The sequence below is a fragment of the Diceros bicornis genome, chromosome 22 (genome assembly GCF_020826845.1).
Source record: "Diceros bicornis minor isolate mBicDic1 chromosome 22, mDicBic1.mat.cur, whole genome shotgun sequence".
NCBI classification, from domain to species: Eukaryota; Metazoa; Chordata; class Mammalia; order Perissodactyla; family Rhinocerotidae; genus Diceros; species Diceros bicornis.
Window position 1 is genome coordinate 40977649 of NC_080761.1, and position 13383 is coordinate 40991031.

Below are 13383 nucleotides of genomic sequence, written 5' to 3' on the forward strand. Positions count from 1 at the left end.
TCTACTATAACTTAATCAGGAATTCTAAGTTGGAATTTTGGTTTTGTTAGTTACTAGCTATGTGATCTTGGGGAAGTTGTTTATCTTCTCTAAACTTCAGTATTATAATCTATACTTAAAATCATTCAAATCTTAAGAGAATGTTAATCTTAAGAGAAGTATTTGTGGAGAATTGTCTAACAGATAATCAGCCAATTCACTTCTCTGACTCTGGAATGGTAAATTGGTTTAGTCTCCTCACATGACAGCGATAGTCAATTGGATTTGGCTTCCAGAACACAATGTCATACAGGATTTGGGCCACATAAAATCTCAGTGGCAAAGAGTGCTATAGTTGATTAGCAATGTCTGCTGTGGGTCCTGGCAGGAAGAACAGCTGCACATTTGCCATATTTTTGCCAGCCCAGCCCTAGGTGCTATAACGTCTATCCATACATTAAGTCAGACCATCACATTGCTCTGTACCTGGATGATTTGTTTTGGCTTCTTAAAATTTGCTTTCACCAAATGTTCCCTGACTATTAGGACTCATCAAAGATTATTGACGAGCAAGTTCTTTGAAACTTCTTGTATTTATTTGCTCAGATGTTATTGTGACATTGTTACATGGCATTGTCTTTCAGAAAACTCACAGCAGATATATATCTAGGATTTGGGTGCCTTGAATAATTATGGTTCTCCTGAGCCAGTTTGTCATTCATTCATTATATAAACATTTATTGAGTGTCTACTACAAGGAATGCATTATCCTATCCATTTTCTAAAAGATCCAGAAGATGCTGTGACCCTTGTAACTGCTCATGTTTTCCTCTTTTCTAAGAAGCTCAAATCCAGATACATGACCTCCAGCTAGCAAATGTATAGGACTACACAGTGTGCATTCTGTGTAGTTCTCTCATTTCTGGCTTTAACTCATTGTTCTTACCCTTATTTTCTTCTTTGTGCCATCTTCCCATGTGTTTTTTAAAACTTTTATTATGTAGTATCATATGTACATGCTATAAATCTTTTTAGAAAAAGATAAAGCATAAACAAATCAATATATAAATCTTTTGAAGATTGGAGATATACTATCTTCCCTAATAACATAAATCATATATGAGTTATAATGTATGTAGAGCACACTATTCCCTGTAAAGTTCTATCTGAATTAAATAATTACAAATAAGAGCAGCTGTGATCAGATTTGCAGAATTTAGTTTTCCATATTTGTCTTTCCCCATGCTGAAAATAAAGGGATTTAAAAGTTTCTTACCTCATGGTGTTGGATCAAGAAAAGCTTGACATCACTGGCTCAGTATTTGATGCTAGAAGTTTAGGTCCTTTGGGAAACCATTTGAAATGTGGCCAATGTGAACCCATTTAAGCATGTCAGTCTGGGGCATGGTATCTGCTTATGAATTGTGTTTATTTATGTTCTCCAAATTATTCGCATGGTGATCTTTCTTTCTTCTATGGCTTCCAGTGAAGACGTTTTATTAGACATATTTCAGTGTCTAGAGAATTTCAGTCTTGTGTTCTGCCTGTTCACTTGCTATCAGCTCTGTAAAGTGAAGGAAGAAACTCCTATCAGCACATACTGTAGGCCTGATGCCTAAAATCTGCACAGCACACTGAAAGTCCATGAGCCAACGTGGATTGAATGTTAGTGTCCTAGTTTTTTTGTTTATGGAGGGTTTTTGCCCCTCCCTTTAGTAAATCCTGAAGGAGAATAAAGAAAAATCCGCAGTGTTAAGTGTGTGTATTCTACTTAAAAGACAAAGGACTGCATGTCCATGTGCACCCATCTGTGTATATATGCAAAAAGCGTACGTTCAAGATGCAAAAGCTAATGTTGATGACTCACTAATGGTGTTGAAACAACAAAAATATCTCAGAGTTTCTCACGTTTTATATCACCTGAGGCAGAAGTTTAAAAAAAAAAAAGCAACACTGTGCAATCATTTTGGATTGGGGAGGGGCTAGACTACTGTATCAAGCTGACCCCTAGTAGCAGATTACTAATAAGCTACATTAGACTAAGATATTCAGTTAGTTTTCCACCCTTTACAAAATATCCGTGCAGTTGCCAAAGTTATGAGTGGTCATTATCTCACTTTAATGTTTTGTCCAGAATGGGGTGGGTCTGGGAACTCAGTGACCTGAACATTGCCTTCTGTGGCATTTCACTAATAATGAGCATAGGTGCACTTGGGAAATAGCCTCTTAAAAATACAAGCCCTTTACAGTAATTCTTGTTCATGCATCAGGACAGGTTTAGGTTTGGCCTCTAGCTGTCATTTACGGTATGTCTGTTTCTCTGTGTACACAGCTACAGACAACACACATAAACACACCTACACGCATATACACATTTTTGTATACATGTGTGTCATCAATGACTGCAGTCTAAGGTTGCCTCTCTGTAACCTGCATTGAAATTATTAGCAAACCATATGTTTGGTGTTATGTGTTTCATTGATTCACCAACATTCATTGTGTATCTCAAATGGCAGATACTGTGCTAAGCAGCAGAAATACAAAGATTAATAAAACAGGGGCTTTCAAGTAGCCCATGATCTGATGTGGAGACAGACATGTTAATAGATTAAACTCAGGATAAGTTATACAACTATTTGAATTGAGTACGTATAAAAGAAACTCCAAAATTCTACTCGCTTAAGCACATAAAGGATTTACTCTCTCACAAAAGAGAAATGAAGATGTAATCAGTCCAAGTGGGGTTCCAGAACCAGGCTCTTTCTCCCTTTCTGCTCTGCCATCCTTAGTGCAAGGCTTCCATTCTCACGATTGTCTCATTTTTCAAGATAGCAACTAGGCTAATAGGAAGGCAGGCAAGCAGAAAGGGCCTTCCCCAGTGAGGTCAGCTTTTTTAAGTAGCCTTCCCAGGAGTCCCACACACTTCTACTTTTATTTCACTAATTACAATTTGGTCACATAGCGAGTGAGAAATGTATTCTTTTAGCTGGGTATATTACCACCCCAAATAAAATTAGAGTTCTGTTACTGAAAAATAGAGAAAATGGATATTGGGTGGTGCCGGTAGTCTTTGCCGTGCTGAGTTATGAACAAAAGGCTGAGGAAACATAGAGCAATAAAGGAATTAACTCTGGAATCTGGAAAAGGCTATTTGGAGGAGCAGCCACTTAATTTGGGATTTGAAGGATGAATAGGAGTTTGCCAGATAAAGAATTGGGAAAGAACACTCCTGGCAGAAATAATAGCATGTGCAAAGGCACAGAGGGGTCTGGCATTATACTTGCCAACTCAGCCCATTTCTGTAACCCTATTTATTTTTCTCTATTAGTAATGATAGCTCTTAAGGTAACAGTTTAACTAATTTTTAATTAACCTAACAGTTACTCAAGATCAGCAGATTGAGATGTCAACAATGATTTTCCTGATATAACTGCAAACAATTTTCCACTTGGACCAAAATAAGAACATTTTATCTGATATAAAGTATTTCACATTTTAAAAATAATTGAGTTAGAATATTTTGGCATCTTAAAAAGGAATTGATATGGAGGGGAAAAAAAGTTGCGTCAGGGAGATGTTTGTCTTTTCAATTCTGAAGTTAAACAAAGCCTGGTTAGGACTGAGTTGGTTCATATCCTAAGGTCCGTAAACCCACACTCAGAGTGTTAAGCTAGTGGTCTGGCCAAGTTAGCCTTAAAGTGTCACCTTCTATTTAGCTATTCCCAATATGACTGTTCCTTTGGATCTGTGAAGCTGGATTCTTCGTTTCTTAAAATGGCTTTGGAACCATATGAAATCTTTAGGATTAGAGAGAGATTTTCATGATTATCTTCTTTGTGGCTCCTTTAGAGACATCAGAGCCCATTAAAAATTTTCCAGAGAAAGTTAAGTCTTTTGAGAAACCTGAAATTTCTTTAATTTAAGGAGTAAACCTAGTAGGTATGAGACAAGTGAGAATGTAAATTCTCATGCCCACTGCCGAACGTGCCCTTCCCCAGAGCTGAAGATCTTGTAAGATTAAGGTCATCTCTTTTCAGCTGCAAACAACAGCAGAGTCAATGAGTCTTTGAATACTGCCTAAATTAAGATTGCCACGTTTTCTCAAAGGATCAACCCTACAAGGCGATCAGATGGTTTAGTCTTCTGATATTTTGGGGGATTTTTTGCCAACTTTGGTTTTTGTTTACTTTCTAATTAGCTAGTATCCATGCGTGAGTAAAATATGCAATAAACCTCACAGCAACGCCTCCCCTTTACCTAGTTAACTCTGCCTCCTCATGATCTCAGCTCCAAAGACTCTTCTTCAGGGAAGCCTTCTCCAGTTTCTCTAACCAGATCAAATTCTCCATATTTTATACCCTCGAAGAAGTCTTAGGCCAGCATGTGCTTGGCTCTGCATGGTCAAAGCTTGGGTGAATTCTGAAGTGGCCTCACTGCAGCCTCTGAACATATTGGGGTGAATTGCAGCTTGACCACAGTGAACCCCTAGGAGCAGAACCAACCCACCTGTGCTCCCCACTTAAGAGCTGGGCTCTATGTTTTCCTGACGTCTTTGCATTTCAAAAAATGTACAAATGCAGAAGGAGTTATTGCTTTGTTGTCTATTTTAAAAGATGCCTGTATGCTTTTAATGAAAAAATACACGTTACCACATTTAAAAATATAGCACATATATAACACAATGCTAAATAATTGTATTTTTCAAACCTTTGCCTAAACATGTGTTTGCAATTATTAATTAAAGGTACAAAAATGGAAATCAAGCCTCAACTAAAGGTCATATTAACAACCAGATTTTTAAAAGACAGAATGAATTGTGGAAGTTTGTGGAGATAAGCCCCTTCAAATGTTACTACAGTTCTCATTTTATTTTGTCAAAGACAGTAGATGAAATCATTCGGAAGTGGAATAAGTCTTTTGATATTAGATCTAACTAGAACTATAGAGGTACAACGTGGTACAGTTTGAATTTGAATTTTTTTAACTTCAACATGGGAAAAGAAAGTAAAAATACAAATGAGTTTGCCCATACACTTGATAAAGGCTTGTGATTTTGTTAAGCCTATATGACTAAGTATAAATGTTTTGTTAGATGTATTTAGGACTCGGGTACTTATTAGCTAAGTGCCCTTGGCAAGATCCATGCTCTCACCTATAAAATGGGGATACCTTACATGATTATTTTGAGAATTAACAAGACATGTGTATTGCACCTGGTACAGGACAGATCCAGGCAAATAGTAGGCTCTCGTTGTTGATTATCTCTCCTGCCCTCCACGTCAACCCTTCTCCCCCACCACACACACATAGGCTGACCTTGTTCTGTCGGCTGATTCTGTGATCCTGTTTCTCTTTTCTTAGCTGAAGTGCTAGCTAGAAAAGGAAGTATTATTTTCATTATCATTCAGCAAATATTTATTGAAGCCCTACAATTTGCCAAGCACTGTTCTAGTTGCTTGGAATACATCAATGAACACAAAATACAAAACCCCTAACCTTATGCGGCTTACATTCTAAGGAACATATGGAAAATGGAGATTATTCATAACATTTTTGCTGCTACAGTTACCTCGTGGTTGTATTTTTGGTGGTTTGGGTGAATCATAATTATTGACAGTGGAAATTATTTTTGAATCAAGGTTCTATAATGTCAATGGTTCAGGATCTTTCTCTCTCCCTCACCTCCTCCCCCTGCCTGACTCCCTGCTTTCCCCTTTCTCTCTCTCTCTGCCCCCATCCTTCCCTCCCGCCCATCTTTCTTTCTGTTTGAACTATAAAAACACCTTTACCCATGCTATGATTTTCCTTCCTTAGCTTGATTCAAATTCCAGCTGAATTCAGTCGCCTTAATGGGAAGCATGTTTTATGCCTCCTCAAGGATGAAGGGAGCGTCATTTGGTGGTGATGTGCCTCACAATGGTTCCCTCCATCACTAGGCACCTGGTTGAATTACACATTTCTCTTTCTTGTTAGATTGTTGGCTGCGATCACCAGCTGGGAAGCACCGTCAAGGAAGATAACTGTGGAGTCTGCAACGGAGATGGGTCCACCTGCAGGCTGGTCCGAGGGCAGTATAAATCCCAGCTCTCCGCAACCAAGTGTAAGACACTACAGAGATGGGGCAATCTTTGGGCCTTTGACTTGTTATCTTCCCCTGGATTAGCTCCTCTCAGCAACTAGGGAAGAACACCTGCACCAAAATGAAGATGAATCTGAAAACATTGTGGAAAGATTCATGTTCCTACTTTGTGGATTAGTTTAGGTGGGACAAGTCAGGTCACCCATTGCAACCCCAGGGAGGAAAGCTTTCCTTTTGAGGCACATTCAGAGTGGACTACACATGGATCCATCTAGATACACTCTATGTGCAAGAATGAGCTTTGCTGCCCAACATGAGACACACTGCATCACAGCCTACCTGATACATAGTCTGATGTGCCTGGTGGAATATAGCAAGGAGAGTTGGCAGATCAGAACAAATTCGCTCCTACTACTGTGAAATCACATGGTCTTCATTTACAACATGATCTTTGATCAGTGTTGATCGCAGGTTTTTTCAGAATTAATATTGGGCAGTGATTATGTGAAGCCATTTACTGACTTTTGTGTCCTAATCTCTCTACACCAGCACAGTAAGTGTATGTTTACTATATGGGTATGTGCTGGGAATCTTACGTACTCATCTCATCTCATCCTTATAACCACCTTATAGCAAGGTACTGTTGATCCTCCTGTTATGAATGAGATAACGGAGGCTTTGAGGTATCATGTGGCTTGCTCAGAGTCACACAACTATAAAGTAGTAGAGCCGAGAATTAAGCCCAGTGTCTGATTCCAGAGCCTAAGCCCTTATTTATTCCTCTGGACTAGCTCATAGCCCTGCTGACTGTTTCCATGGTGGGTCATTTGTAAAGCAGTAGGGTAGATGGTGTATGTTCTCATGATACCTAAGCCAACAACAGAGTCACACAGCAATCCAGGTCATTTTACAATACACTTTCTTCTGTGACAATCACTCTTCTAGGTGCTGAAGCAGATAGAGATAGAAATAAGATAGCCCTTGTACTCAAGGACATGCCTTTTTAGAATAATTTGACCTTGCTTGGCATATTGTCTCCAGATTTTGCGATTATCCAGAATGCTTCAATGGATCCTTGATTGAGTATCTCTTTGCACCTGTCTCCCTTGGCTTTGGAGATGAGAATGAATATCTTTACTGAATGTGGTTTTGTTTTCTTTGCTTGTTGACTAGCTGGAGGGTTTGTGGCTTTAAATGGACTTGTAGGTCAAGAAGAAAGGCAGTGTGCACTGGAGAATATTCCAAGAAGTCAGGAAAGGCAGCTTGCCAAAAGGACTAGGTTCTAGGGAAGAAGAAGGGGCAGGAAGAAAGACTTGGGACTCTTAGACACATGTAACATTGGAGATGCCAGCTGAGGGAACTCTCCACATTCTAACGTCCCCGCAGGCAGTGAAAAATGTGATTCTACAAAAAACAAAAAAAGACTCTGGCAGAGAGAATGAGGGATGAGGTAAGTTAGACACTGATGTAGTACATTTGGGCGAGATTTTTCCTTTGGTCATGTGCTGGTAGCTTCTTCTATAAGATGAAAAATTAAAGAATTCAGAAGATGAAAACCAGAAAAGGATGGAGGCATAATGCTTTTGTAAATCTCTGAAATCATGGTGGGATATTTGGAAAAAAGAAGTTACATTTGAAAGGTCACTTTTATAGAACTCTTTAAGGAATACTAGAAGAGTTAAAATCTTTCTAATTATTTGTGTCACATAAATGAATCAGTGCTCATTATCTAGAAATCTAGGAATTTCTGTTAGGTACAAAAAGGGACAGCCTGCGTTTGTGCAGAAATTACTGGATAACGACTTCAGAGGGCATGTTTTTTTGTGGTGGGCATCCTGCCTTTATTCCCTCTCACGTTACCCACCTTCCTGTCCTCACAGAGGAGGCTGAATACTCTGCTCTGATATATATTCCTCTTACCATCCTGTTAAGGGGTGATCAGGGACCTTTGGGGCCTGAATCACTGGAACTAAGGTGTAGAAGCTCTGAAGGAAGAAACTGAAGAAATAGAGAGCCATAAGTCATCTCTAGGTCTGCAAATATATACCTCAATGAAAAGGCTCTATTCAAGACCGACCGTGAGTAAATTACATAATACACAACCTGATGATTATCCACGATGACAAAATGCAATTGATTCGTTTACCTTAGCGCTGATGATGCCTCATGACAAAATGATTTATATCAACACAGCCCAGCATATGCATGCACCTCACTACAATCTATAGCAGATGCTGAGCAAACTGGCTCGTTTATGTTTTCTCTACCCCAGAAGAACCTTCCATCCTGTATTTACAGGCTGTCAGGTGACCCACAGGCAGGGAAGATTAGGCTGCTCTGCAGGGCCCAGTGTAATGGCCAGGTGAGCAGCTGTCCACCCGTGAAGGCCCGGAGGAGTTCTGCCAGGTCTCTCCCCTGTGCTCTGCCAAAGGCGCTGTAAGCCAGCCACATGCTCTTTTCAAACTCCTAGCTCTTAGATTCCCCACATTGAACTCATTTTCTTCTGAACTTATATCCAAGTTTTTTTCCTTATGTTATCAAGCCTCAGGGGAACAAAGCAAAAAGAGAAGAGTGGAGAAAGACCATGGTGAAAAGTGCCAGAAGGAAAAAGAGAAGTAGGAGGAACTTATCCAATGGCTGCCATTTGCTGGCGAATAAAAAAGAAACCATCTTTGTATTAAAAGACACTATAATTGCCTAATACAAATACAGACAACAGAGGTAGAGCTATATCAAGGCACATTTTCCCCTTTTTTAAGGGAAAAAGCTGTCCAGTGATGGCATTCAGTCTTCCCATTTTTCCTGGTCACTTCTTCTCAATTTCCCCAGCTGGACAAAAAAAGAATCAAATTTAGCTAACATTAACTTACTCTTGATTCTTGAGTAAAAGGCTCATTTTCTCGCAAATTTTATTGGCTTGTACATAGTATGTATTTTCCAAGTGTACTCAGAATATGCTTAGACCTAGAGCTAGCCTATGAGCTATCAATTTGATATCGCCAGCTTTGCAAACGTCTCACGTGGATCTGTGTGTTTTGAAATCACCTGGGTATCCTAAAGCTCTCTCTCCACCTCCCTTGAGTGGCGAGGGCTGGATAGACTAATTTATGTCAAGACAAAATGAAGCTCCTAATACGTGACTTTGCTTCTCAGACCATGGCTTATGCTGATTTATAATGGCTATGGGTACACATATTCCTGGAGTATCATTCTGGGTCAAAGATTTTGAGGTAAAAGATGTTTATAATAAAGCACAAGTCTATATATTATAAAGTGAAAAATACATACGAGTTTTTTAAAGAAAGCACAAAACTTTAAAGAAATTTCCACCTTGCACCTGATTTCAGGCTATACTCACAAGCCACTCATTCGTTCCTTCATTCAGCAGCAATTCACTCATTCATTATTCATTCAACAACAAATATTGTTGGGTACCTGCTGTGTGCTGAGAAACTGTTTTAGATGCTGGAAACACAGGAAAGAGCAAAACAGACAAAAATCCATTTTTCTTGTAGGGCTTATAGAGTAGTGTGAGGGACAGGCACATACAGGGGCAAAATAAATAACTAAATAAAATGTATATGTGTCCTATTGTGATAGGAGTTGTAGAAAAAAATAAAGCAAGGAAGGAGAAGAGCCAGAGAGGGGAGTTGGAGGGCAGTTGCAATTTTCAATAGTTTAGTAAGGAAAAATTCACTGATAAGATGGCATTTGAGCAAAGACCTGCCATCATTTGATATTGTTAGTACTTTTTATTTTAGCCATTCTAATTGGTGTGTAGTAGTATCCTTTCATTGTTTTAATCTGCGTTTTCCTAATGACTAATCATGTTGAACGTCTTTTCATGCTGTATTAGTTTCCAGTTGCTGCTGTGACAAAATATCCCAAACTTAGTGGCTTAAAGCAACACACTTACTTTACAGTTCTGGAGGATCAGCATTCTGAAATGGGTCTTGCTGGGCTAAAATCAAGGTGTTAGCAGGGCTGTCTTCCTTCTGGAAGCTCTAGGGGAGAATCTGTTTTCTTTGATTTTGATTTTCCAGCTTCTGGAGGCTATCTGCATTCCTTGGTATCTTCAAAGCCAGCAGCAGAGCATCTTCCAATCTTTCTACGACTCCGAACCTTCTCCTCTGCCTCCCTCTTCCAGTTTAAAGAGCCCTTGTGATTACATTGGACCCATGAAGATAAACCAGAATAATCTCTTTATTGTAAGGTCAGCTGATTAGCAATCTTAAGTTCACCAACAACCTTAATTCCCCCTTTCTACTTAACATCACATATTCATAGGTTCTGGGGATTAGGACATGGGTATCTTTGGCAGGAAGAGGAGGGGAATTATTCTGCCTGTCACATACTTGTGCTTATTTCCTCTTTGGTGTGGTGTTAGTGCAAGTCTTTTGCCCATTTTTAAAATGAATTGTTTGGTTTCCTACCATTAAATTGTAAGAATTCTTTATATATTCTGGGTACAAGTCTTTTGTCAGATATATGATTTTAAGATATTTTCTCTCAGTAGGTAGCCTTTTTTTTTCCAAAATCACTTAGTATTATCCGTAAAAAAACAAAGGTTTTAATTTTGATGAAGACTAGTTTATCAATTTTTTTGCATGGATTGTGCATTTAATGTCATATCTAGGAACTCTTTGCCTAATCCCAGGTCACAAAGTTTTCTCCTGTGTTTTCTTTGAGAAGTGTTACAGTTGTACATTTTACCTTTAGATCTATGACCTGTTTTCAGTTAATTTTTATTTAAGATATAAGGTTTATATCTAGGTTGATTTTTGTATATCAATGTCCGATTCTTCCAGCATCATTTGTGGAAAAGATGACCTTTTCTTTCTTGAAATGCCTTTAAAACTTGGTCAAAAATCCGTTGACCATTTCTGTTAAGATCTACTTCTGGACTCTGTTCTGATCTATATATCGATCTCTTCACCAATACCACATTGTCTTAGTTTCTATAGCTTTAAAGTAAGTCTTAAAATGAGGTAGTTTGATTCCTCTGACTTTATCCTTCTTTTCAAATTCATTTTGGCTATTTTATTCTCATTCCATTACCTTTCCATATAAATTTTACAATCTACTTGTCCATATCTACAAAAGATCTTGCTGGAATTTTGATTAGAATTATGTTAATTCTACAGATTGATTTGAGGGGAATTGATGTCTTTAATATGTTAAGTAGCTCGACGTATAAGCACTTCATGTCTATCCATTTATATAGGTCTTTCATTTCTTTCATCAGCCTTTATTAGTCTTCAGTATATATATCCTGTATATTTTAGTGAGATTTATAACACTTTCATTTTTTTTGAAGCTATTGCAAATGGCATTTTATTTTTTATTTCAATTTCCAATTGTATATAGCTAGTTTATTTTTGTGTGTTGGCATTTTTTGTTAGCCATGTATTTTGTGAACTTGCTAACACTTATTAGTTCTGAGAGTTTTTTGATTTTCTACATAAACAATCATGTTGTTTACAAATAAGGATGATTTACTTCTTCCTCTTCAATTTGTAAACCACTTATTTATTTTTTATTTATTAGGGACTTAGTGCACAGGCAAGAATGTCCAGTATAATGTTGAATAGAAGTGGCGATAGTAAATATCCTTACCTTATTCCCAATCTTAAGGGGAAAAGCATTCAGTTTCTCACCACTGAATATGGCGTTAGCTATGGGTTTTCTGTAGATGCTTTTTATCACCTCGAGGAAGTAACCCTCTGTTCCTTATTTGCTGAGAGTTATTATCATGAATGGATGTTGAATTTTGTCAAATGCTTTTCCTGCCTCAATTGATAGTATCATGTGATGTTCCTTCCTTAGACTTTTATTGTGATGGATAAAAATAATTGATTTTCGAGGTTGGCCCCATGGCCTAGTGGTTAAGTTTGGCCCACTCTGCTTTGGCAGCCCCGGTTTGGTTCCTGGGTATGGACTTATACCACTCATTGGTGGCCATGCTGTGGTGGTGACCCACATACAAAATGGAGGAAGATGGGTACAGATGTTAGCCCAGGGCAAATCTTCCTCAGCAAAAAAGAAAAAAAAGAAAACTAACTAATTGATTTTCAAATAAAGAACCAGCCTTGCATTCCTAGGATAAACTTCCCTTTATCATGGTGTATTGTTCTTTATATACATTACTGGCTTTTATTTGCCAGTATTTTGTTTGAGGATTTTTTACATCAATGTTCATGAGAGAGAGTTGTCCATTAGTATCCTTTTCTTATAGTGTCTTTCGTTTTGGTATCCGTGTCATGTTGGCCTCATATAATGAGTTGGGAAGTGATCCCTCCTCTTCTGTTTTCTGGAGGAGATTGTATAGAATTGATATTATTTCTTCTTTAAATGCTTGATGGCATTCACCAGTGCAATTCTCTGGGCCTGGAGGTTTCTTCTCTGTACTTAACTTTTGAACATATGAAATACAGTTATAGTAACTATTTTAATGTCTAGTCTGTGTTTTGATTGATTGATTTCTCTTTTCAGTATGGGCTATATTTTCTGGTTTCTTTGCCTGCCTGGGAATTTTTGACCTGATTCCAGACATTGCAAATTTTATCTTGTTGTCTGCTAGGTATTTTTGTATTCCTGTAAATATTCTTGAGTTTTGTTCTAGAAGCAGTTATGTTGCTTGGAATCAGTTTGATCCTTTTGGGTCTTAAAATTTGGTAGATGGGATCAAAGCCATGCTTGAGCTAGTGCTAATTGTGCCCTGCTATTGAAGCAGGACCTCTTGGAGTGTTCAATGTTCCATGAATTATGAAGTTTTCCAGCCTGGCTGGTGGGATAAGTTAGTATTCCCAGCCCCAGATGCATACGACATACTCATTCCTATAATTCTTTTGTGTGGTTCTTTCCCTAGCCTCAGGTATTTTCTTCACACGCATGTACTAATTAGTATGAGTATGCTGCTGGATACCTGAGGGAATCCTCTTAAATCTCCAGAGTTATCTCACTGTGAAGCTTTCTGCTCCCCGGTAATCCGTCCTTCAAACTCTAGCCACCTTGATCTCCTTGGAGTCTTAGCTTTGTCTCCTCAATTGAGGGAATCCACCAGGTTTTATCTGAGTTCCCACTTCCTGAGCCATGACCTGGAAACCTTTTCAAGGCAGCAAGCTGGGGCAATGTTAAGGCTCACCTACTTTGTTTCCTCACTCTCAAGGATCACTGCCCTTCTTTGTCTGATATCTTGTGTCTTGAAAGCCATAGTTTCGTATCTTTTTTTCTGATCTTTTGGTTGTTTCAGACAGGAGACTAAGTCTGGCCCTGTTAGTCCATCTTGGCAGGAAGCAGAGGTCTTGATGCTGGGCTCTTAATTC

General features: G+C 38.5%; 1 protein-coding gene across 3 annotated transcripts in view; it reads left to right on the top strand.

The window, feature by feature from the left end:
• The window catches only part of ADAMTSL1 (ADAMTS like 1), an 855592-nt gene that overhangs the window by 609625 nt on the left and 232584 nt on the right, over positions 1-13383 (top strand). For all 3 annotated transcript variants that reach the window (XM_058565859.1, XM_058565860.1, XM_058565858.1), the window contains exon 6: positions 5953-6079. In XM_058565859.1, coding sequence (XP_058421842.1) covers positions 5953-6079 — 127 coding nt within the window. The remainder of the gene's footprint in view (positions 1-5952; positions 6080-13383) is intronic.